The 26978-nt window shown below is 43.3% G+C and overlaps 2 protein-coding genes across 2 annotated transcripts in view; one reads left to right on the top strand and one right to left on the bottom strand.

The window, feature by feature from the left end:
- The window catches only part of LOC139763038 (uncharacterized), a 28378-nt gene extending 23226 nt beyond the window's left edge, over positions 1-5152 (bottom strand). The window contains exon 1 of the mRNA XM_071688578.1: positions 3929-5152. Within this exon, the coding sequence (XP_071544679.1) occupies positions 3929-4427 (499 nt within the window). The 5' untranslated portion in view covers positions 4428-5152. The remainder of the gene's footprint in view (positions 1-3928) is intronic.
- LOC139763037 (uncharacterized) overlaps positions 1-26978 on the top strand; it is a 101844-nt gene that overhangs the window by 19934 nt on the left and 54932 nt on the right. The window lies entirely within an intron of this gene.

Genomic DNA, 26978 nt, shown 5'->3' with positions numbered 1-26978 from the left:
TCTTGTCACTGTTCTGTCGCTGGTGGATAATAAATGATTCTCTTCATTTCTTATTCATTTCTTTGATTATGCGGCAGGTATATATATATACACCTGGCAACCTTGCTGTGTACGGGATGACTTCCTATTGGATATAGGGAGATGAAAAGAAAGAAGCGATAGAGCCGAAGGAGCTATAAGGTCTGTTATGGTTTTTGAGAGATCCAGTTGCCTATCAACAATGGCTATATAGGTTTAATTTTCCTCTATCTCTCCTCCTTTATTTCCACCTATAATTACTGTTTCAAACCATTTAAGATAAAGAGGTGAGCATGTTGGTTTACTATATCGTTATGAAACTCACACTAATGGGAGGGAGCGGAGGAACCATTGGATTAGATATTGCTTTCGTTATCAGCGTTCTCTGAAGGAGCAGGACCTGACATTTATATATATATATATATATATATATATATATATATATATATATATATATATATATATATATATATATATATATATACACGTCATATTTGTACGCCGTTTTTCACATAGTAAGGTAATGCTAGGAACGGACGAAGAATGGCCTCGTTTGCTCACATTCCTCCTTCTAGTTGTTATGTATAATGTACCGGGACCAGAGCCCTTCTGTCCACAGACTTTTCCGTGGTTTACCTCGGCCGTTTCCTATGTCCTGGTTCAGCCCGCTGACAGCACGTCGCCCCCTGTATACCAGTCACTCTTACTTCGCTCTCTTCCTTGCACGCCTCGCACCCTCTTGTATGTTTAGGGCCCAGGCCTTCAGTGCATCTTCCACTCCATCCCTCCAGTTCCTCATTGGTTTCCTCCCATATCTTGTTCCCTCCACTTCTGCCATGTATACCTACTCCGTCATTCTTTCCTCACTCATCCTCTCTATATGTCAACGCCATTTCAGCACACCCACTTCAGCTCTCAAGTACATACTCCTCTTATCACTAGACTTATCTCTTAACCTATCATTCCTAGCTCGATCAACCCTCCTCATACCACACACACTGTCCTCAGGCATATTACCATTATATCCACCCTCTTCCGTTCCTTTGCACTTAGGTCCCATGACTCGTATCCATGTAATAGTGATTGGACTACAGTAGCTTGACACATGCTCATCTTTGCTCTCCCAGATACTGAGCTCGCCCTCCTAACACTCCTCCGTGCACACACGACCTCACCTACCTCACCCAACCTTTGTACATAATCGGTTTTAATTTCCGTGTGTTGTGGGGGATGGGAAGACAGAGAAGAAGGGAGGTGAACCTTTTGTCTCTCGTAATCCGGATGGCTCTTAAGGATAGCCTGCTACAGGAGGAAATGGGGTCGGACAGAAGGGAAACTACAGGCAAATGAAACGACCGAAATTAATTGAAACATTTTGCAAAGTTGAAATGTTTTAACATCTTAGTATTCTGTTTATCTTACGTGTTCCATTTTCTGTATTTTCATTGCATACAGTAAACAGGTGGTCAGTATATCACTGAACTTGTAAATGCTTAGAAAATTATCTGATAAAAATCTTATGGGTTGAATTTTCGTTGTAACGAATTAGTTCAATGGATGATTTTCATACTATAATCTTTGGATAATTGAAATCAGACTCGATTATGATTTTCTTCCAGTAACAACTGATTTACATGTCACGGGCAGCGTTACTCATATTTTTCACCGTACATCAGTCCTTTTCCAATACCTTGCCCATAAAGCAGACCTTTCTGATTTATATAATTTGTTTGTGAATTTGATCATTGGTTTCCATTATTTCAACTGTAAGTCCGAGATTTTTCATATTTACCAATGTGAATTAGAAATGCTATTTCCGCGTATGTTTCCTGTAAATCAGATAATTCTTCAAAGGTTTCCATCGTAAATACAATTCTTACATCTTTCATCAATTAATCAGAGAAATTCTGCATAGTTTGTGTGTACATCCGATATTTGTCTTTATTTTGCCCCCGTAAAGTTTTATGTGTACACATTTTACCTGTGTAGAATACAGGTTTTACATAATTCACCTGTAAATCAGATAGTTTCCTCACATTTCGCTTGAAGTAGTTGCCTTTGTTGGGAGGGATGTGTGTGGGAGGTACATGGACGTAGCCCAAACCTCCCAGCAATCAGTTGTAAACATGAGACTAAAACATACATCCAGTAACATGAAAATTAAGGTCAATATCGGCTACCATGGAAAGTGGTGTGAGGATGTCATGCGTTCTGTTGATTTATACAAGATTTTCCTGTACTGTGTACTCACATTTGCCCTGATCTTCACTGCCTTCCCCACTATCAGTCACTTCCTAAATGTTAGGAAACCAGTGATAGGATAAGTGTCCAACTCCTGAATATTCCTGTAACTTCTGTAATATATATATATATATATATATATATATATATATATATATATATATATATATATATATATATATATATATAAATATATATATATATATATATATATATATATATATATATATATATATATATATATATATATTTCTGATTCTTTGATTTTCATTAACCATAACTACATCAGTTGTTTGCTAGATTTTTTTTGCCTGGAAAATTTCCCTGCATGTCTGATGTAATTTGTGCAACACAGACAACAGGAACAATTTTTGATCATTAGGATTCATCTTCACAGGATGACAGTGAGTTGTGTGATCATACGCAATGGAACATTAGATAATGTGAAGAAATCTGATGTTGTTATCATGGAACATAGGCGTATGGAAATAAATGAAATAAAAAATTCAAGGTAACGGGGGAAATAATTTGGAAATAAATGGAACAGGGATTATGTTTAGATAACAGGGATAATGTTTAGATTCAATTTTTCACGACTACTTATGTTAAGATCTGTCTGTATGTAAACCTTTTAGTACATCTGGTGTATAATAAGAAGACGTTGTATGTTTAGAGGTTGTAGTACTGTTATATATGTAGGTGAGGTTGTAGGTGTTGTAGCACTCATATCGTATGTGTAGGTGTTGTGGTATCAGTTAAAAGGTAAGTATTAACAAAATGGAGGAATTTTACATAATGTGGGTATATACAAACCTTTCATTTTCCTGTATAATTTTTACATTTAACTGTAGATATATTGATTGTGTATATTTTTATCAAACTGAAAATGGTATATGTGTACGTCTTCTGTATATATGAATAGGTGTTGTGTACGTCGATTTCGGTATCATACATAATGATGTATGCGTATTTGTGCGTATGTATGTTTCTGTGCATTAACTAAAGTTCATTTGAGGCCAAAGAATTGTTTCCGTAGAGTACATCATCTCATTATATGTACGATAAGGGGTGACCGTTGACCTGCTGGAATCTAGGGGGAGGGGGAAAAGGGGGTCAGTGTTCTAGATGTCAGGTCACAGTGCTCTCAAGATATAGGCATTCTTTTGTGTATATTGTGCATTCGAGGACGTCATGGGCTCACCAAGAAGTTAAGATGTCTTCTTGTGAGAATTTTGTTTACTATTGTGGTATGCTGATGTCATGTTGTGCCTTACATGTTGTGCACGTGTTTCATATCATATATGCTTCGCATATGACATGTTCTTTGTTCTCCACGGTGTGTTGGGAGGTCATGTGACCCACACTTATCGTGTTGGAGATGTATTCTACATATGTTTGAGAAATGGTTTGCCCTTACAGTATTGTGTTAGAGAGCTGATGTGCTCATACATATGAATTGATGGACGGCTTTTGTGCTCCTAAATAAGTTGTGTTGGAGGTCTGGTGTGCTGGTGGGACCCCACATGGTTGTATTGGAGAAGTATTTAGCTGCGCAAGTTTTGCGTTAGACAAGTTCTGTAATGTGCAGTGTGTTGGACAGGTGTTCTGTTCACTTGTTCAGGACGTGATGTTGGGTGTTAACAAGCGCCAAACACGTTAAAGTCGTTACCTTGAAGACCGAACATGGGTTTGAAGGCGGCCACCCACGGAGGGTACCAGAGCGGGGGCAGGTGGGCTGCCGGCGTGATGGCGTTCCCCAGGGGCCCGCCCATGCCTGCCCCGCCCAGTCCCGTGATTCCTTCCACGCCCTCCACCTCCGGCCGAAGGTGTAGTGGTGTAGGGCGCACGAAGGCCGACGGATGGTGCAAGTCTATAGCATGTGGACGGGCCTCCTCCACGCCCACGTCATCGCTTACGCCCACGCCAGGCTCGGGACAGTCGTCCTCGTCGCCAGACCCCGCCTCGTCCACGTCTTCGTCCATGAGGGCGTCATCCGTGGGCGGGAAGGATGAGGACTCGTGGTGTTGTAGGTGGTGGTCGCCTGGGGCATCCTCGCTGCCCTCGCCCAAGTACATGGAATACGGTGGCGTGGTCGGTCGTGGCGGCGATCTGGTGTGGGCGTGCGTGGGCGTGGCGGGCCCTGCCGTGTGTGTAGGGGGGTGTGGCATGGACGTGTGGGTAGGCCGGCGGAGTCGGACTGTGGGCGTCTTGATGGCTGAGCCTCTGGGAGGTGTCCAGACCCAGGATGGAACTTATGGAGAAGTGTGGGCGGCTCGTGGTGCCCGAGCTGCCACTCACGCCCACACTCACGCCCTCCCTGGTGTCGGGCGCGGATGGCGGGGAAGCCGTCGGACACTCACAGTCGCGGGGGACGTCGGCAAACCCCGCCCGGCCCTCCGCCGACATTGTCTCAAAAATTTCCTTTCCCTTCGAACTCAGTTTCCTCGAGTCATCAGCTTTGAGTTTACGGGTCTTCTCAAGCCGACCAACTTCCTCTAACAATTACAGTTTCACAGAGACGTGTCTTTTAACATACAGTTACATTTTCCCGGAGTGCTTTCGAAAAGATGATTCGCGAATCCAGTCTTTAAATTGGAAACTTCAAGGAAAGCCCTCAAGTATTTTCAGTTTGCCCACCGCCTTCATTTGGATTATTTTTTCAATTGTTTTTGTTCTTACATAACACGGTGAGTGTTTGATGAGCTGACCAGAAGCGTCGGTATGTTTCTGTCCGGTTCAGTCGTGGAATCACGAGAGTTCCAGGCTTCAGGTATATCCTCAGTTCGCTGTTATAATTTTCACTTCAGACAGACGGTCCTTCTCGAGTTAGGCGACTCTTAATTTTACTACGAATATGAGTACCAGCACAACAGCACTACCACAGGCCTGGGAACCGAACACCAAGTGCCAATACACAGGAACACTTGACCAGTGTTTGAGGCCGGGGGTCTGGTGAAGAGGGGGAGGAGCCAATTCCAGCAGAGGGCGGAGTCAAGCCCAGTCAGGGAGGAACCAAGAGGGAGTAGCGGGAGGAGCTTAACCGTCGGCTCCTCCCACCTTGCCTGGCGCTGTGAAGATTTTAATTGAGATGTAAGCCCACTTTGATAATGGCTCTGATTATTGCGTTAATTATAATAATATAAATTGTGTGGAACTGGAAGACTGTCCCTGGAAGCTCCAGGATCAGGTTTGCAGCAAATTTCTCTGATGATTTGATAAGATTTTATATACATACAGTGGACCATTTGACTGAATGATTAAGCACTTGGTTTTCAATCTTTATTCTTGAATCAGCTTACAGATATTCACAGAAACATCGGATAAGAGAAATCAAAACGTCAAATCGTAAAAAAGTAGAAAGTAAAAAGGTAAAAACTCTGCGTTTATAAGATCAGTTCGTAAACCAAGTGATTAATTTTAAAATGCTCACTTCTAGTGAGTAAATGTCGCACGTTAAGGGCCACAAGACTGGAGGAATCCAACTTCATAAATAGTTTAATTTATATTACAATTTATCCTGAAATTTTGAGTAAATGGTTTGGTGGTTGAAGATATGATTCAAAACAGTCAGTGGGTAGTAATGGTGGACGTCTTCTTCCTCTTTCTTCAGGGACAATCAGCGGTAGAGTTGTTGCAAGTGGTTGTGTTTCATTCATACATTTACTGGTTGTCGGTATCAGTTGTACACTTAACTTATGAAGTATCGCAAGTCCAGATTTGTTGTGCTAAAGTTTGCTTTTCTGTGTCGTGGTTTTGGCTCATTTGGCCATACGGCCCTGAGAGCTGTTGTCGTCCTGGCATCCATGGTCGTCCTCCTTCATGCATGTGTCGTCGTCATTTGTCGCCCATCTTTAGTAATGACCAATATGTACCCAGTATGGCATAGATGGTCGAGCGATGCTCCCATTTTCAAAATTATACCTGGTGACCCAGACCATTGTCTAAGACGGACGGTGTTTGTAAAAAAAAAAGATTACTTTTTTCAAGTAGTCATAACTTAAACGTTTTATGACAGAGGTAGCTCAAATTTCAACTCTGGGTAAAGAATTGTGGGTCGCCTCACATATACCAAATGTTTTCCTGTAAGATTTATAGCATTGTACAGCTTTGCTGATCATATAGATGAGGTCATCTTCATCTAAACATTCGTGTAAAAGAAGAATCTTTCAAACCGTTGGATTAATTTGGACCAGACTAGGAAGGGAAGGTCCTTGTGTGGCTCTTCTTCCCAACTGTCTTGTGGTCCCTTCCACCATCCAAGATGGGATCGTGCTACAAGTAGGACTTTTCTTCACATTGCCAGAACTTAGAGTTGTCTTATATTTTAGTTGTAGCAAGTTGTTGAACGTTTTATTGGTTATTCTGTGAAATATATTGTTCTCATTTATGTTTTGGATGATACTGATTGGTCACATTTTGAAAAAAAAGAGAAATTACGAAAATGAAATGGCAGATTTAACTGAAATGTGTTATCATGGGTCATCATGTGTGACCAAGCCTACCGACTCCCTTGGAAGGGGTTAGCGAGGTCGTGTCCATCTCTCGTTGAGAGGAGGTCGTGAGGTCGTGTCCATCTCTCGCTGAGAGGAACAAAGCGACATTATATAACAATGTTGCCATCCAGGGGGGCTCAATAATAAAGCACTTCGGCAGAGCGCGTTAGGGGGAGGGGTAATGCAAGGGGAGAGGGGGAGAAACAGGGAGAAGCGGTAGGGGTGGAAAGGGGAGGAGATAGAAGGGTGAGGGGAAACAAAGGGTTAACAAGGGAGAGAAGTCGGCATTTAGTCTCCCTTTCCTAGATTAGCGACCTTATGTCCAAATTTCCTCCCTTGTTGGGAACATGATGAGCCGACACTAGTGGAGGGTTGGTCCTGACGTGTGCTGACACAGTTGAAGGGTTGGTCCTGACGAGTGCTGACACCAGTGAAGGGTTGGTCATGAAATATGCTGACACATTTGAAGGGTTGATCCTGACGAGTGCTGAGGCGTGAGGGTTGGTCATAGCGAGTGGTGATAGATTACCTGGCGTGAGCTGACACCAGAGTAGGATTGGTCCTGAGGTGGACTGACACTGGTGGAGGGTTGGTCCTGACGTGAGCTGACACCTGTGGGCTGGTTCTGGTGTGAGCTGACTACAGCTGAGAAAAAATCTTGAGGAACATTTCTTTTTCCCTAACATGGGTTCTACCAGATGTGGCCTCCCAACCAGGCGCACCCCACCAGACCCGACCCTACCGAACGCTGACCCACCAGGCATGACCCACCTAAACGCATATCCCACCATATATGGCACCCCAGTTAAAAGTGGCTCCTATCAGACCTAGCCCTCACCAAACGAAGCCCCCACCAGACGCGGCGCCCTCCGTAAGTGCCCCTCACCAACTCGGCTTTCACCAAACACAAGCCCTGCTAGATACATCCTCACTGGATGGTGCGGAGTCAAACACCACCTCTACGAAACAAGGCCCTCACCAGATGCCATCACACCGCCAACCACGTCCCCCGGACGAGACACTTCCATGCTTAAGGCACGTAGGATGGATCAGTTTTCCATCCAGTTATGGATTGCCCTATACCACGTCGTAGGTCCCAGCGCAATATTCAGTTCACAGACCGACTTATTAATCGAAATATGCAGACTTAGAGGAATTTGATAACTAACGCAGAGAGGATCCAGTAGCTGGATAACACCAGGAGGCGCTGTAATACCAACAATAACATTAGTATAAATTCCAGCAATAAACTCGCAGCTCGAGCCTCAAGCTATACCACTTGTTTCCTTCTCTCGCTTAACTACAATTAAAACTTCCAAAACTGCGCGACATCATTTTCCATTACTTAAAAGTTTAAATTGTATATAAACATGAGACGTGTGTATATAAGTTTGGGGACTTATGAATCAGTGGTAAGTATGATGGTAAAGGGGAGTATAATGACATAATCTCTCGGTTGGCTTGATCTGGGAGGGTCGTGGGTATTACCACAGGACATCAAGGTGCTGATTGGGTCTTTGGCTGTGGTCAGGGAGGCGACAGGTTAAGTAATTGAGCGAGAGAGTACTGGACACCGAGGGTGTGAGGGAAGGTTAGCTGTGGGTGTTTGTGTGTCCGTGTGTTCAATACAGGCAATATCAAGTCCATCTAAAGGTTATAAAGGTGTAATGGTGTCTCCCTTGTCCCCTTCTCTTTCACCATACGTAAGTCTTTGGCTGCTAGCCTTTCCATGCAGCTCAGTTCCCTTGCTTCATCTATAGTTTATATAACCTGCTGCTGGACCCTCACAAATAGATCTCTGTGATTCTTCAAGCAGAGTGACCATCATAGTGATATATACTCTCTTTTTGGACTAATCTGCACTGTAGATATTATCTGACCATCTTATTTATATATCTCAAGGCAGATTTAGCCGTGATCAGTATGTAGTTACCCTCTCGTGTAAGTTTCCTAATATAGATGGGTACCGTGTCATCCCCTAAATTCCTGTCACATGTAAATTACTGTGATTTATTGCCACTGGGATGTGAGGTTCGCCCTGACATCATATAACCCAGTCTTACATCGATCACTTGGCGTCTGATTGATTTCTATTATCATACATCTTTTCCATGCTGGGGGCTGTTTAAGTCTCTTGTAGGTCGTCTTATTCTTGCATATTTCTTATTTCTCTGAAAAGTTTTGCCTCATTAATGAGCTTAAATGCAATCTGAATTTTTGTCGAGCCATTTAATACGGATATGAAATCAGCGACTCCAAGGCTAAACCCTGTGGTACGCCTCTGGTTTCTTTAACCCATTTTAAAAAGCCACTTGACTGTGGGACTGACCGAAGGACATATGAATGAGATGTTTTTGTTAAAGAGAGATCAGTTGTCTCACGTTTAGTAAGACAAGAAATGTCTTGAGGACTCAAATCGTATCTATCTTCTTTTCCTATACCGGCAAATCCAGTACTTCGTTGTATTAGCAGGGAGTCGAGCGGCGAAAGTATCAGATCGGATTATGTTTCTTATAAATGAAGTAATTACTGTGAAAGGTATTAGTACTGTGTGTGTTCCCTGAGTGTATGATAAAAATGAATAAGTGGTATGGAACATGATAACGGTAGGTGACTGAGTGGGACACTATATGCTGAGAAACATTTGGGAAGGCAATACAGCTGTAATTGAGGGAAGCTATCAGGTGTAGGTGGCTGGCAAGATGGATCGAGAGATAAAAGCAGTCACTGTAGTATAGGAGGTTAGAACAGAGGTTTGTGCACACTAGTTGGGACACGCGTATGAATTCCACCTAGGATCAAGGTACAGAACCCAACACGCGGTATGAAAGTTACCTCAGTACACTCAAATACGTTTTTGCGTCAGGTGTTATTAAAGAGACTGAAGAAAGTTAGTTTTAATTACTCCAAATAATTGATTTTCCGGTAGAGTGAAGTTGCCTACAGCGAGCAACGTCTTAACGCAAATCTTAAGTGATGGCTCGTCAGTGTCCAGCTTCCTCATGGTACCACTGAACTCCTGTGTGTAGAATATTGCTGTGTGGTGAGAGGATACGTGTGTGGCCGGTACACATCCCCTCGGGACCGACCATTGTCCCAGTGAAGCTCCTTCACCTCTTCTTGTCTCAGGTCACCTTCCCTACTGCGTTTAGCTACGGTTTCTGTTCCAAAGAATCTGTCATCTACACTGGTCCCTCTATCCTCAGGTCTACAACTCCACATCACAGGTCATCTGTTGCCCCTGTGTTCCATATCCATCATTCTACACCAAATGTAATCAACCCTAACCCCATTCTCTTCTACATCCTCGGTGCACCATCTATTCCTTTGAATTCATCATTTCACAGTTCCACATCCTAAACAATTCGTTTCCAGTCTTTATGATATTAGAGACTCAACCATCACGCAAGCTAAACAATAGTCATAATCTGTTTTAGAGTTGAAGGATATTTTCTCAGGAGAATATTCCACTGTGGGTTTCAGTGTCTCGCGTCATGTCAAAGAAATGATCGACTTAGGGGAGCACAACTGTGGCGCAGGACAGCACTTTCGAAGTGACGCCGTAGCGGATCGATGGCGCACCTTGACTGAAGCCAGTATACCGAATTTTGTTTACTTCGTTGGAGGCAGAGGCAAATATGGCAGCCAGGAACCTCCGCTTGTGGCGACAGGAAATCGTCGGCCACAATAAGGAATATTAAAGAGAGTTTCCTTAGTCAAAGATGCTCGAGGGCTGTTCTTACACAAGAGGTGGACGACTTGTTCGGCTTCACTGGCGGGTTCATTGAGTTCCGATGACACCTAGACCTAAGTTCGCAGCCACTGATTTTGCGACGTGTCTTGCATGTGTCACGGGGAAGACCCCACGTCGTTTCCCTCCAGCCACAGGGGACGGATTCGTTCCTTCCTGTGGGAGACCATCTCGCCCCGTGCTGGTAGTAACTGAGGGAGTGCCAGGGAACCTTGTCAACTATTTTTTGTCCCAGTCCTCGTCCAAAAAAAGTGAACGTTTTTACAAACCTGTTGAGGCGGTCAGCAGGGAGGAGGACGTGTGTGTGTGTGTGTGTGTGTGTGTGTGTGTGTGTGTGTGTGTGTGTGTGTGTTTAGCATCAATGTTCATGTCGTACAGTTGTTCCTCCTCCCGTGTGGTTGCCTGACTTTCACTCTTCCTTGGCTGCCTCTACTGCTCTTCTACCCTCTTCCTTGTCTATCCTCTCTCCTACCCTGTTCCTAATTTTCATTTGCTTACCTCCTCTCTTGTTTATTCCTTCGTTATGTATATATATATATATATATAAGGGTAAGAGAGATGTGTGGAAATAAAAAGAGCGTGGTTGAGAGAGCAGAAGAGGGTGTTTTGAAATGGTTTGGGCACATGGAGAGAATGAGTGAGGAAAGATTGACCAAGAGGATATATGTGTCGGAGGTGGAGGGAACGAGGAGAAGAGGGAGACCAAATTGGAGGTGGAAAGATGGAGTGAAAAAGATTTTGTGTGATCGGGGCCTGAACATGCAGGAGGGTGAAAGAAGGGCAAGGAATAGAGTGAATTGGAGCGATGTGGTATACAGGGGTTGACGTGCTGTCAGTGGATTGAATCAAGGCATGTGAAGCGTCTGGGGTAAACCATGGAAAGCTGTGTAGGTATGTATATTTGCGTGTGTGGACGTGTGTATGTACGTGTGTATGGGGGTTGGGCCATTTCTTTCGTCTGTTTCCTCGCGCTACCTCGCAAACGCGGGAGACAGCGACAAAGTATAAAAAAAAAAAAAAAAAAAAAAAAAAATATATATATATATATATATATATATATATATATATATATATATATATATATATACTTCTCCATTTTTCTGTAATTGTTTTCTCTCTGTCTCCCCTGTCCTTAGTTTCACCTTTTTTCTTCTTACCTCTTTATATTGCTCTTCCTCTTTCTTTCCCATTCTTCCTCTCCTCCTTCCATTATCACAGAGCTTTTCTCTCTGTTCACTATTTCACATTTTCTCCTCCTCCACCTTACTGCTGGTCTACACTCCTCCACCTTACTGCTGGTCTACACTCCTCCACCTTATTGCTGGTCTACACTCACCTCCTTCCTCTTCCTCTCGTCCTGCTGTCCTCTTATCCATGTGTCTTCCTCTCGTCCATGTCTTCCATTTTCTTGTTTCCGTCTTCCACTTCCTGTGTTCCCCTTCCTCTTCCTCCCCATACCCCGTTAGTCTTCCCCTTCCCGTCCTAGTCATGCTCTCTCCCTCATGGTTGTCTTCCTTTCCCTTAGTCTGTCTCCTCCCTTTCAGTCCTCACCTCTTCCTCTTGCCTTCTCCTCCCCCCCCCAGGCCTCGCCTGAAGGGGGGGGGGGAGGGGAAGGAGGACAGCAAACAAGTATATCGTTGGCTGAGCTGCACCGGGAGTGCTCGAGGACCTGGCATCGATAACCAATACTGGACTCATAGTCTGCAGACCTCCTTATTGAAGCCTCCCCCACTCCCCCCTTCCCTGCCCCATCCTCCCCACCTAGCCGGACTCCCCAACACCTCCCCTACCCCCACCCATGAAATACTTCCTCCCTGGTATTTCCCACTGGTCTGGTTGTTGACCGAAACTTGTTTGTGACTCGATACTGATCGTTTAGTATCACTTGATCAGTGCCGATCTTCCTCTACGTTTACGTGTTATAGTGACCCACCTCGAGCGAAGGGAAAGAGTAAGAGAAAAGATTTTGTAGAAATTATTTAGGTCTCCTCGGGAGTTTGTTGACCTACCTCAAGGAAGGACAGGATTCAAGGAAAGGCAAAAGGAGTTAGAGAATTGCACAGCTTAATTGTTCGAGGGAAGAAGCAGGTATCATAACGGTCAATCTTCGAGTGGCCAGTTTCCACGCACAAACTGCGGGAAACATAAGCCAGTCGCGAGCCACAGGTGCAAGCTTTGGTAACAGAGACATTTGCAGACAGCTCAGGAGAGCAATGACAGAAACGATACCAGTGGAACAGAAAGAGAGAAGCAACATTGCTGCGGATAGATACCTCTCGCTTACTTGTAACCAGACACCACCTTATAGTGGTGAGACTGTACTGGGAAACAAATGTGTTTTGAAATTTCTGCATAGTCCATCCCCCTGCGCGATGGGCAAGTGTCGAATGTGTCCAGCGGGTCCTTGAGGAACTGGTGAAAGTCCTGGAGCAGCTGATGATAAGTCCTTGAACAACTGACAGTGGCGTCCTGGAACAGCTTGTGATGGATACTGGATCAACTGGCAATGGGTCCTGGAACAACTGGTGAAAGGTCATGGAACAGATGATGATGAGTCTTGGAACAGCTGGTGGTGATCTATTAAATAACTATAGGATTTTGATAGATTATTATTGTGCCATTATGATTAAGATGTTTGTTTTGATGACAGAAAATGAAGCTTAGGATGAGTAGTTACAGGGGAGGTGACACTGAACAGGAGGGAAGGCTAAGAACCATTAACGGGAAGTGGCACAGAAGTACATGCACCATCTTGGGTCATCTTCTTTGTTTATTTAGAGAGGAATTAGGATCATGGTCGTCGGCTGGAACATAAACGGACACAAAATAAGACGACAATTTTTCTTTCAATGTTTTGCAGAAGCAGAAACAAATGACAGGAATGACAGGTTAACCAGTCGACGTGTTCACCATTGCTGTGGTTGTTTTGGATGGAAGAGTGAGGGTGAGGCGGGAGAGTAGTGAGAGGTAGTGTGGTGTGGGAGAGTGAGAGTGAAAGGTGGGGTGGAAGAGCGAGGAACAGGATAGCTGAGTGAAAATGGGGATCGGGTGGTGTACGAGAGTGAGTAAGGGGTGGGGCTGAAAAGTGAGTGTGAGTAAGGAAGAGTGTGAGGGTGGGAGAGTCAGTGAGGGTTGGGGTGGTAGGCTGAGTGAGGGATGTGATGGGAGAGTGACAGTGAGGGGTGGGCTGGAAGAGTGAGTGTGAGGGGTGGGGCAGGAGATTGAGAGGGTAGGAGAGTCAGAGTGAGGGATAGGCTACGTAGGCGACTGAGGCTGAGTGTGAGAGGCGGGTGGCAGAGTGAGACGACAAGAATGTCCAGCGTGTTACCCAAGAGAGAGCCATCATTAATGCTCAGGTATAGTGTATGACGGTATTGTTCAACCTGAAGACTGTCCATTTATCTCCGCCTGTGTAGGAAAAGGTTCGTATGACTGTGGGTTACCGTTAGGGTAAGCCTGAGTATATTTACCCGTGGCTTCACCTTCTCAAAGGCTCTGGTCGGCCGGAAACCTCAAGTAAACAAGAATATGCGACTTCCGTCACGCCGAGGCCGGGGATTGGCCGGCTGGCTCTGGGCGGGAGGAGCCATGATTGGCTTTTAAGCCTGACAGCCACGCCCCCTCACGGAACCTTGCATGTGATTGGGCGTCTCCCTCGCCCAGATATCCGCCTAAACGATTTTATGGATATTAGTACAATGTGGGCGCCAGTGTCGGTCCCTGGCCATAAGGGAGGGTGTCACGACCCAGTAGGGTGGTATGTACACCGCTCCCTGCTGGAATATATCTCCCAGCTGGCCCAACCCTTCCCTCATTACCATTTACTGTAAAACCCTTGATATTAATGATTAGGTTAATAAATATAGTATAAAATTAATCTATCTGCGCTTGAAGTTTTTTTGATGTATAGCTCAGCTGTTGCGGTGGGATATTTTAGATTAATATACAGTAATGTATGGATAACACGGCCACCAGGGTGGGTACAGTAACCTGTAAACACCAGCAATATTCTTGTTGACAGAGCCACGCGATGCGTCAGCCATTGTTTTGTTCAGTTTTCTCAGAATGCTGTTCATCCAACCCTTGGTACTTGGTGCTTGAGGGGCACTTGATCCTTTCTCCCAGACACCTCTCCCCTGGCCTCCAGTACACTCCAACCTTGTTCTGTCATACACCAGTTCCCACACACCCTACCCCTGGCTTGCCATACACCCTCTCCCACACACCCTTAACCCAACATACACCTCCATCCACAGAGGTCCCTGAGAGGCAGGATGCCACACACTGTCTTGAGGGATCTCACATCCAGGACTAACATCTCCTCAGTAGATGAACCAAGTCCTCAGTGAGCAAGTCTTGTCTCATGGGTTCTGGGAGGAATGTCTTTGTTTTTGATTTATTTTGCTACGTTGGATTTATTCTTAAAAGTAAATTTGAATTTGTGCGTAAAAATTGAAAATTTTTAAAATCTGTTGATAGTGAAAATATGGCCAGGTAAATGTACAAGATTAATTAAGCAGAGGGAAATGGTTGGGAGATATAACAGTAAAAGTGAATTATTTCTTTAAACGCGGATAATTTATTGTGTTAAAGGTAGTGGGCCCCGTGTTATCACATAGTAAAGGTATTGGGCTCCGTGTTATCACACAGTGAAGGAATCACATAACAAAGGTGTTGGCCTCGTGTTATCATATGGTAAAGGGTTGGACCTCGTGTTATCACATAAGTAAGGTAATAGGTCTCGTGTTATCATATTGTTAAGTTGCTGGGTCTCGTGTTATCACATAGTATCAGTGATGGGTCTTGTGTTATCACATAGTGACGGTGGTGGGTCTTGTGTTATCACGCAGTAATGGTAGAGGTGGAAAGGTCCCCGTGTTATGACATATCAAAGGTAGTGAAACTCGTGTTTCCACTTACCAATAACTGAGGCAACGTCTTCTCTCTCTGAATTATGTGAAGGGATTCGAACCATCTGAATTGAAATCCATTTCCTGTTGAAAAAAGTTTATATGTACTGAACAAAGTAACTTGCAAGTTGTTCAATATGTTGAGAGGAGAACATGTGAGAAGAAAAGGTTATGATTTTGTTTGTCTGTTGTTTATGTTTAGATAGTTATCTGACTGTAGGTGTGTGAAAGATAGTTTTTGTTAAAACTGATACACAGACACCAGACTTAAGTTTGGTTGTGAACGTCTAAAAGCTTGATTAAGCAGAGTTCTTTTGATATCTTGGGTAATTGTGGTCATCAGCTCTTGGATGAAGCTAAGACTGAAAGCTAATCTACTGATATTCCAGCCAGAGAGGAAAAGATACAGAAGAAATATTACTGGCTTAAATACTACCAGACGTTAGACGTGACAAGACCATTTTTTGAGGTATAAGAAACAGAGAGTTGGTTGATGTAGTTAAATCATACATTGACGTACAGTAACCATTACGTTCAATGTGGAGTTATGTTGCTTAGTAACCTCAGCAACTTGCAAGCAAAGAGGAATTCAGTCGGGTATTTATGGGAGGTAAGAGACTGAAGGAAGATCGAGAGAGAAGTAAAGGAGACGATCAGAAAGTAAGAAATGGCAGGCAAAAGGAGGCGAGACGAGAGAAATGTCCCGACAGTTCTTGACAGAGGTTAGAAATCTACACAGAGCACAACCTGGTGGGAACACAATCACTTAAAACCTCTAACATGGCCGAGCAGCAGACAGCAACAACTGTTATAAGAAGAAAAACCCCGACAACAACTGTTGTTAAAGGAAAGAGATTTAACAAATTGAATTGATAACAGACAACAGTAGTGAAAGATTCATTAACTTGGTCTCCCTCCCACGTTCTTTCATCGCTCCCACGTTAATTCCTCTCCCACCCAGAATATACCTTCCCTACGTCTCCTCCCTACCTCCCTCCCATTCCTTCATCCCCCCTTTCCCTCATCACTGATTCATAACGCAATGTATGTAATTCACTGGCTCACAAAATTTAGGTTTTAATTAATGATTATCTCATTAAAAAACACTTGGAGCGAATGGAACACATTTTATCACTTAAGGCAAATGTCTCCACAAGATTTCATTGGAGGGAGTTACGGGAGGCAGTTACTGTCATCAGTCCCTAATGACCTCATTATAAGATTGCCGACCAAAGTGGTACTGCTCTTGCTTAGGTTCACGTCACTACACGCCACTGCCGCTTAGGGTGACATCACTACACGCCCATATTGCTCAGGGTGATGCCACAAGACACTTGACCCACATTGAATTATGCCAAGATTATATTGAGGTCAAGAAAAATGTTTGCTACTTGGGTTGATGTCAAAACGCATCTTCAGTATCAAGATTGATGTCAAGGTAAATTCTACTTCTTTAGATGATGTCAAAATATCCCTATACTTCATGCAGTGATGTCAAAACAAAACTCTCCCTTCATGGGATGATGTTCACGCATCTTCACTATCTTTGGTGATGTCATGGTACCTGGGGTGATGTTAAGATACTTCTGTACTCCTTAGAGTGATGTCAGGATACAGTTGGTAGGGGCATGTAAGACATAACGAAGCGTATAGCCTGACATCAGGATAACATCACCACAAAACATCGTCATCGAGGACGAACCACTCTTGACTGCACAGCTATCAGAAAGCTCAATGAAATGTACGGATATTTCTTGGCGTAATGGACCTGGGTTCTTTGTTGAGTTAAATAATCAAAATTAAGAGCGGAAGTTGTTGCGTGACCTTAGCTGGTATTGGAGTCGAACTGGTGACCTCAAGTCTTGGAATTATCGTTTGAAAGTCACTTTATTACTTTGATTTTGAACAACGAAAAGGGACGATAAGTTTGATCAAGATATAGTCTCAAAGCTGTGGTTTATTTTCTCACAGGATAGCCTCCAGTTCTTGAAGGCTTAAACAGTGTAGTTTTAAGAGATATCAACGTTGTGATGTATTTCTTTTACCACAGACTGGTCTCCGACTTTTGAAGATTCAACCATAGAATTTGTATCAGATCTCAATATGTGGTTTATTTTTCCCAAGGAATAGCCTCCAATTTTTGAGGGCTCAACCGGAGTTGTAAACAGTCTCAAAGCTGTAGCTTATTTTTTTTTTTTCACGGGATAGCCTCCGAGTTTTGAGAATTAACCAAAGCACCTGTGACACAGACATAGTTCATTGATGGAGAAAATGATAACGTCATCTTGTTCTTCAGTCTCCAGGACTTAATGGACCCCATCATCATTACTAACCATTACCAAACGCACCCAAAGACTGAGAAAAATCTTTGAAATTTGTTTACTATCGGTCCATTCGTAGTTGTAGCAGGGGGAACTGTACTTTGGCAGGCATCTGGGGAGTGGTAGGGGTCTGTGTGGTAGCAAACCTTCTGTGTGGTGGCAGGTGACCTGTGTGGTGGCAGGTGACCTGTGTGGTGGCAGGATCATTCGAGTAATGATGTGTTTGTTGAAAGCTTCCTGTCCACGAAAATCTTTGCCCTGTCTGATCTTGTTTCCTGCTTGTTCAGGTCACCTTGAAAGGTAAACGATATAGAGCCCTTTAATTCTCACAGTGCCCTTCCAGGTAACTCTTTTAGCGTATATATATATATATATATATATATATATATATATATATATATATATATATATATATATTTATTTATTTATTTATTTATTTATTTATATGCGTACAGTACAAACGTGTTATGCTAAAGCATCTTTAATCCTGAAATCAAGTCCCTTTTCTACATTATTAAATTCATTTGTTTCTGAATGTGAAAATATAACAGATTAATGAATGATATTCAGGTGTATTGCCCTCATCAGATTGAGAAAACTTTATACTTTAGAATCATATCCGACTGAAAATTTGGGCAAAATGCGATTTTGATTTTCACCACAAAACAGATGAAAGTTTAGTTAGGAATCCCAAGGTTTGTTTGAGGCATGTACTTGTGCTTGTTGGCTATCATGGCTATCACTAGATGAGGATATCCACTGATGGAGTATTCATGTAACACGTTACACATACCAAGTACAAACACTGGTCACTGGTGGAGGTACATAACCCGTGGAGTGCTCGTCCTGTGGGTCTAAGGTCGTGGGGCAGAGGTCATGGGGGCTGAGGGTCACGTCTTACTGAAACATTGCACGACGCGACCTTAGAGTTGTGGAATATGAAAGGATGGGATCTCTCTCTCTCTCTCTCTCTCTCTCTCTCTCTCTCTCTCTCTCTCTCTCTCTCTCTCTCTCTCTCTCTCTCTCTCTCTCTCTCACCTCTTTTTGTCTGTCTATTTCTGAGTCTGTCCAGCTGTCTCTGTCTTTATTCGTGTGACTCATTTCCTTTCTCTCTTTTCCTCTTCCTGCCTCTCCTTCCCTTCTCTTTTCCTCCTTTTTTTTTTTATCTCTGTCCCTTATTGCCTTTTTTTGTTTTATTGTGTCTCTGTCTCTTTCTTTGTCTCACTCTCCCTTCCTTTCTTCTCCTTCACCTCTTCAATCCATCTAATCATCACCTTATCTCATTCCCTCATCATTATCTAATTCCCTTTAATTTCTTTTATTCGCTTTTAATTACGCGTTTATCGTCCTTTGTCCCTCGTCTGTGTGAGCTGCTTCCTTCAGATAAGGTCGATCGTCGTTGATCTTCGTCGGGAAAACTGTAATATCAAGACAAATAAAGAAGTTGATGTTCAGATGTTCCCATGATTTCTCTCTTTCTTCTTCTGTACTCAACTGTTTCTCCCACCTTAGCGAGGTAGCGTCAGGAACAAATTAACGATCAACGGCTTAATCAGTACACATCCTCTCTCTCTCTCACTTCTCGTGTTTAATGTACTAAAACCAGAGCCAAGGCCCACAAACAGCTCCATGGTTAACCGTGAACTGTTCATATGCTCTGGTTCATCTCATGATAGCACGTCGTTCCCCATATACCACAGAGTCAAATACATACTGTCTATGCATGCCTCACGTCTTCTGCAGAAATACCAGTCAAGATAATATACAGTAGGTTTGGGTCTTTGAGGTCTGGGCCAGAGATCATTCCCCCAACACCCCAGCCTGGAAAGAAAACACGTTCCTCCTCATCACCTCCTTCACCCTCAGCAAGATGAACCCCCTGTAATCCCACCTTCAAATCCCACACACACACACACACACACACACACACACACACACACACACACACACACACACACACACACACCTACACACACACACACACAAACACACACACATACACACATAAACATATATATATATATATATATATATATATATATATATATATATATATATATATATATATATATATATATATATATTCCATGAGCTTAGCTAATGTCACCACCCATGACCTGTTTGCCATCCTGCCATCATAACGGGTGCCATCTTACCATTCCAACGGGTGGCAACAGATGGAAGATTTTCCCGCCCATCTACCTATCCATCATCTGGGTTGCTGTGGATTCCTCACCGTCACTAAACTTCTTCGCATTAACAGTATTCCTTTTTCTCACGTTTCATATAAAAAAAAATTCTCTTAAATGGCTTCAGATGGTCTTTAGCGCGGCCTTTGTAGGGGGCATTACAGATCCCCGCCGTCTTTATACAACCATGTAAATGGCTTTATTCTCAGCAAGTGGATTAAAGATTATCAAGTGTGAGTATGTGTGCTGATCCTGGCTATTCACGGGGGATGGATGATGGAAGCGGAGATAAAAGTTAGATATGTTCTGTAGTGTCTGGTAGAACCTGCTGGTCCGTCTATCGAGATAAAGTGTCGTAAAATAGCACTACCTATGTTGGTTCCAGGGTCGCAGGTGGCATTAAGCCCAGCCCAGGAAGGGGACACATTGCACAAGGCCCGGCAGGGAAGGGAAAGAGAAAAAAGTTGTGTAGGCGTTGTAGCGCGACCTTCATAATGCTGGCCCAACATGTGAAGTCGCTGGGATGATCAGGGTGGGCGTGGCGGCCGGACGATCAACACCCAAAATTACCTAAACAGAGGTTGAGATAAAAAGGGTTATACGAGACCCGGGCGAGGCGGCCACCTCCAGTACTGTGGCCTCGGAGGCTGCAGTGTGGTTGGTGGTGATGTGGTTGTGGACGGCCTGGTGGTGTGGTGGTGGTTGGCATCCTGAGGTAAATACACCTGTGGTATACGGAGGACGTGGTGCCCACTGCTATACCGAGACGACAGCAGTTAGGTCTTGCTTCCTTGGATGGGGGTAGCTGTAGTTTGCCTAGGTCATGGGAGGTCAATTTAAGGATAGAAGTATTTAAAGCAGCTTTACTTAAGCTTAGGTAGGTTCATCCAAGATCATACTAACATGACTTGGAACTTGGTTAACTTTTGTTAAGGTAGAGTCCTGCATTTTAACAAGGTAAAATGATATCAAATAACTGGATTTTCTCCTCATTCCAGTTAGTTATGCATTATACTGTACCACTTCATTGCCGAATGTATTCTTTCTTTGGATTCTGACGTTCGATGATGTTTAGACGCATTTGTTGCTGGGAGACTTGTATCTCCCTGATTATTGTGTTAGTGAGGTTGTGGTGTAGGTGAAGGGTTGAGTGGGGTTGACCTTCTTCACAACTCCTCGGCGATTAGACCCTTGAACACGAGGCTATCGCCCTTAAGCACGGTGAGACGACCTTGGGTATAACGGCCAACCTTTAACCAGACACTTAAAGGTCAGGTTAAAGGCCATGGGTGATCAGAGGTTGCAACATCTTGCTTATGAGATTCAAGCCAGAAGAGGTGGTGTCGAATCCACTTGAATCCCTCTTTAAGCAATCATCGTCTACAGTCATCAACCTTTGCTAATTGAACGCCCGTATGTTACGTCATCATGCATGGACATGCATAAATGCGCAGCCATGCGTGCACGTTCCCGCACGCATGCACGCACATGCTGCTAAACCTATATTCGTAACGTACCGCAAGTCGAACCCAGCTCGAACATCGAATGAACTGCGTACCACAAAAAAACCGAAAATATGTCATATCTTCCTAAGTCTTTGCAGTGGAGTTCGTAAAACAGGCCATGAATATAAAGCGAAACTTGGTAATAACAGAGCGATAAGGTAACGATACGGTTATGCCAGAGTGAAGCACCTCGAGACGAGCGAATCACACAAAACGTCAGGAATTTTGCTGCCAAGATAACTTGTGAGGCTGGTTTAGGGGAGGGGGACGCCAGCCCAGACCCCAGGCAGAGGAAGACTGGAAAAGTTGAAGACTTAAATGTAAGACTGACAGTAAGACTGGGTGTAGGACTAACAGTAAGACTGGATGTAGGACTGACTGTAAGACTGGGTGTAAGACTGACTGTAAGACTGGGTGTAGGACTGACTGTAAGAATGGGTGTAGGACTGACAGTAAGACTAGGTGTAGGACTGACTGTAAGACTGGGTGTAGGACTGACTGTAAGAATGGGTGTAAGACTGACTGTAAGACAGGGTGTAGGACTGACTGTAAGACTGGGTGTAAGACTGACTGTAAGACTGTTTGTAAGATAAGCTGTAAGACTGCGAGAATGACTGTAAGACTGGACAAGACTAACTGTAAAACTGGATGTAAGACCAGCTATAAGACCATCTGTAAGACCGGCCGCAAGACACCATCTACACAAGCGTCTGGCTGGAGGACCAGCTGTGCTGGGTGCCAGAAATAAACTGGAGAACAACATACGGTTATGGACAATTGAACTGTTGAACGCCGCCATTGAGCCCGGTAACTGGTCTTATTTATAGCCTGTGTGTTAGCGGAAGGTTGTAACTAGGTTTAAACATGTTAAAAACATGTTGAAAACATTTTTACAATTCGAGTTTTTCGTCTATTATTCTTTTGTGTTGTTGTTTGTTATCTACGTTTCCTTAATTCCAAGATTGTTTCTGTTATTTCGTATATATGTTGTGGACAAAGGCGAGAACAAGAAACCCAAGTTGGACCATTAAAGGCACAAATCGAATCATCCTTTACATGTCCCAGAAGAGCAGCAGGAAATTCCATCCTTCATAATCGTCCTAATGAGCCAAACTTGTGGGAAAGTCTTTGTAAGTTGGTGCATCTTCCTTCCTGTTGTAATTATCGAAGACTGAGCAATTTGGGGTAATTCAATCTTAGCGTGCTACAATAAGCGGCTGCAAATCGGCCGTGTTAGAAGATTACCTCGGCATCCCAACTCAACACGACTAAAAACTACTCAACACTCTTTGGCAGTAGAGAGGCGAACCCAACCACTTTCCCTGCCTCTTATCTTTTGGATTCTATTCCTCCTGGTGTTAGGGTCGCAGTTTGAGAGCCTTCGGTAAGAACGGTTGGGTACGCCCCTAGCACGGAGCTTCCCCCGCTGTGCTTTCTTTGGCCGGCCAAAACTCATTGCGGCTCGGCCATAAATCATGTATCTCTACGAGACAAGGCCGATGGCTGCCACCGGCGCTTTCCCAACTGCTGGTAATCATTATCGGCCCGTTCACGCCTCGCTCCTAAGGCCCATCCCCTCGTATACTGCCCGTCCTTAATCCACCCGTAAGGAACATGCCAGGAGAGCCTTATTGGGGCGCTAAATGCTTGTGAGGCAGAATGGCGATTCATAATGGGCGCGAGATGGCGTGTTTGGCGCAGCACGCCATCTCCCACCAGATTCTTGCCAGGCTCAACTCCTCCCTGGAATTCCTAGACGCGCTTAAAACATTACTAAAGGAGGGGGAAAATAATTGGATGGTGGTATTTACAGTGACCGAATTTCGTGTTTTTGTCTGTGTGAGTGTCTGGGAATGGTGTGTGCGAGTGTGTCGGAATTAGCCTCCCGATCAGTGAGACGGGGTTTAAAAGCGTCGAAGATACGTTCTTGGTGCTCACCTCGTCCGTTGATGAATCAGAAGAGCGGCTCCCCGCGTGATGAATGAGGGCTGATGACGCCCTCACGAGGGGCAGGGAAATGAGGAGAGGGGAAACTTAAGATAAATATGAGGGGTTTAAGGAGGTGGGTGGCGTCGATCGCCCAGTAATGAGGCAAGGCAATAGGATACGTGGAAGACGAACACGGCTGGTAATGAGATATTTGAAGAGTGTGGCAGATGGATTGGAAGTAGTGGAGAGCCAGAGAGAGAGAGAGAGAGAGAGAGAGAGAGAGAGAGTGGAAGGGGGTGAGAGTGAGGGTAAGAGAAACAGGGAGAGGGAGAGAGGAAAGTTTGAGGGTAAAGAAGAAACGATAGGAGATATATAAGAGGGAGGGAAGACTGGGGTATTGCCAGAGTGAGAGATGATGCAGGTGGGAGAGAAACAGGGTGGGGAGTGAGGGGAGACCAGACAGTAACGTAGAGAGATAATGGAGTAGGAGAGATGAGGGGAAGAGATAATGATGGAGGAGAGATATCTTCAGGAGATGATGGTGTGAGAGAGATAAGAGGAGGAGATAATGATGGGGGGAGAGAAATGTAGAGATGATGATGGCGAAGAAGAGAAAAGGGTATGAGTGGCAACAGCAGACGTGGAGGAAGTCTGAAAATTAAGATGAAAAACATAGCTAGTAGAGGTTGTGGATGTGGGTGCCGACTGGCCTGTGGGTGAGGGGCAGTAAGTGTAGGTGGGTGGCAGTAGGTGGATGGCAGTGGATAGGTGGTGTGAATGGGAACCAGTAGGTGGGTGGTGGTGCTGGTGGTAGCAGCAGCTGCCTCCACAGGTATAATTACCCCGGTGATGGATGAGGTATAATTGCCATTAACTTAATTAGTGATTAAAGACAAGAAAGGGAGGCAAGGTAATGATATAATTGGAAGTAAATGACAAGAGGAAGAAGTGCACACAATGTCATGTCTCAATTAATCTGTAGCAATAATTTGGCTGAGATGAGGTTAATCATTTATTATCTAAATTACTTGACCAAGTTACTATGCATAGTCGATCAGTAATTGCTCTTACAGGAAAGTCGGTTTTTTATAAGCTTACAAAATTTCGAGTAAATATGAACATTTTGACATACAAAAAGTCTGTGGACGGATATGATCGACAGAACACAGGAATATTGATCGTTTGACCAAGTGTATTGTGATCACTGATATGCTTGTCTTGTATATCAAACTCAAAACAAAACAAAAAAAAACTGATTATATCACTCCAGTTGTTAACAATCGTGTTGAAGGAAAGGAGTAGAGTCTTGTTGAGGAACTTTCAACTTCAAGGGAGTCCAATATTTCCCTGCTCCTGATTGTAGAGCAGCAGTGTTTGTCATGTAAATAAACGATACTTAATACTTAACTTCGAAGGTATTATTTCATTAGTATGTATAACGGGTGGTTTAAAAAGGTTAGATTAACAAAGAGTGAAATAAATACAATGTTCTTTATCTGCATAACAAAAATGGAGGAGGTAGAAAGTATCAAGGAGGAACGTGAAGAACACTTATACCATAAGTAAACGTAAAGAACTAAAGAACACCCATACCAGAAGTGAACTAAAGAACACCCATACCAGAAGTGAAGTAAAGAACACCCATACCAGAAGTGAAGTAAAGAACACCCATACCAGAAGTGAACTAAAGAACACCCATACCAGAAGTGAACGTAGAGGGAAAGTCAACTTGCGGGTCAAGTGTTTCCCCTCCCAGCGTAAGGGTTAGTGTGAGATACAAGTTATATAATAGAGGGCTACAAGGCCACACGTTGTAATCTTTGATAATGGGTAATGGGAAAGATGGGAGGTCACGTGACTATCATTGGCAATGGGGTGGGGGAGTAAGTTCTATAATCATGGGTGGAAATATTGTTGTATAATACATGTATGAGGAGAGTACTTGGGATAATCATACATGAGGACATTGTGTTGTAATTAACACGTTCAATTAATAGTGCTAATCATTCCAATGGCTATTAGCAGGACTAATTTACCAGAATAAAACTATCTGACGCAATGTCTTTGTTAATCATGATAATGTTTGTTTTCACTCTGTACCAAACTTATATTTCCAAAGAAACAGAACAACAGGAATATTCGGATTTCAAAATTCAGTTTATGAATACCTTAACTGGTGATGATTAATGGTAAAAGTGATCATATTTTGGGTAAGGTGATCATGTAACTGTAGGTAAGGTGATCATGTTACTGTAGGTAAGGTGATCATGTTACTGTAGGCAAGACATTATAGGTCAAATTTTTACCCTCAACTTTGCCCGTTCTCCTGTTAACCTCCACCTTCAACCCCCTTCACCCCCCACCCCTCTTATATTGCCTTCTATCTACTTCATCCTCATCATTTTGTCTTCCCTCGTGTCCACCCCATCCTCATCATCTTGTCTTTCTTTCTTCATTCGTCTCTATTTTTCATTTTTTTTTCACTTTCGTATCTGATTTTCAGTGTTTGCTGTGTTGTTTTCTCTTGTCCAGCTACATGTGGCGGGTCGATAACGTCTTCTATCTGTCCTAAAACGGCATTAAGTCTACATCCTACCGGCGGGCCATCAAATAATGGTGTGGTCATGTTTGTCAGGATGTTGATGACAGGAATTTTTTCTCTCATGTGAATGGCTTCTGAAATCTGTAGTTTCCTCCGATCACTGCAACCAGTAATGTCTTGGTGTTATTCACTATAATCTCCCTCATTAGTTTCATTCCATGTTTTTATTCATAATGTTGTTTCATCCCACCTTCTTGTGAACTGCCGAGTCTGCCATTTCTGAACAGGAGGAACGCGGCACTGACCAACCCGGTCCTGGGTTACAAAGGTCAGAGAGAATCAGACGAGCCCAACCTGACCTCAATTCCGCATCTGGACACTCGTGGTCTCGCTTGGCCCTAATTTGTGTATTTAGTGATGGGCTTTCTATATATATTCGTACCTCGTTTAATATTGTTCTGTGTTTCGTCAGTTGTAAGTTTTTCTATGTTTCGGTTTCCATATTTCTGCATTAAGATTCAAACTCATACTACCCTTCATAATATTAATTCACCTCGCTTACAGTTTTCCCTTACTTTTATGCGATATGTGCTGTGTTTTTTCCTATTGTCTTTTTATATTTTGTTTGCGTTTTACATGTCATACCCAAGTTTTGTGACGCAGTTTCTTCTCTTTTTTTATAGATTCTTGATAATGCGTGTGTGAAGGCGGAAGCTTGATTGAAATGAATGGATAATATAAGACAACTGAGAAAATTAGGGAAAATAAGAAACATATTACTAACTCTAAACATGCTGTCGTATTCAGTTCTGCGTGCATTGGAGAAAACCTGTTCCCTGCTTACATTAATATATATATATATATATATATATATATATATATATATATATATATATATATATATATATATATATATATATATTGGACCAGTGCTACTTCAGTTAAAACCTGTTATTGTCTTATCAAGAGAAATATCATTTAATGTGTGTGTGTGTGTGTGTGTGTGTGTGTATCTATACATATAGAGAATCCAACATTTCTCTCCACCTACATACACCCAGCAAAGCTTGGTTTAGTTG

The sequence above is a fragment of the Panulirus ornatus genome, chromosome 46 (genome assembly GCF_036320965.1).
Source record: "Panulirus ornatus isolate Po-2019 chromosome 46, ASM3632096v1, whole genome shotgun sequence".
NCBI lineage: Eukaryota > Metazoa > Arthropoda > Malacostraca > Decapoda > Palinuridae > Panulirus > Panulirus ornatus.
Note: the sequence above shows the minus strand (reverse complement) of the source record. Positions and strands in the feature narration are given on the sequence as shown.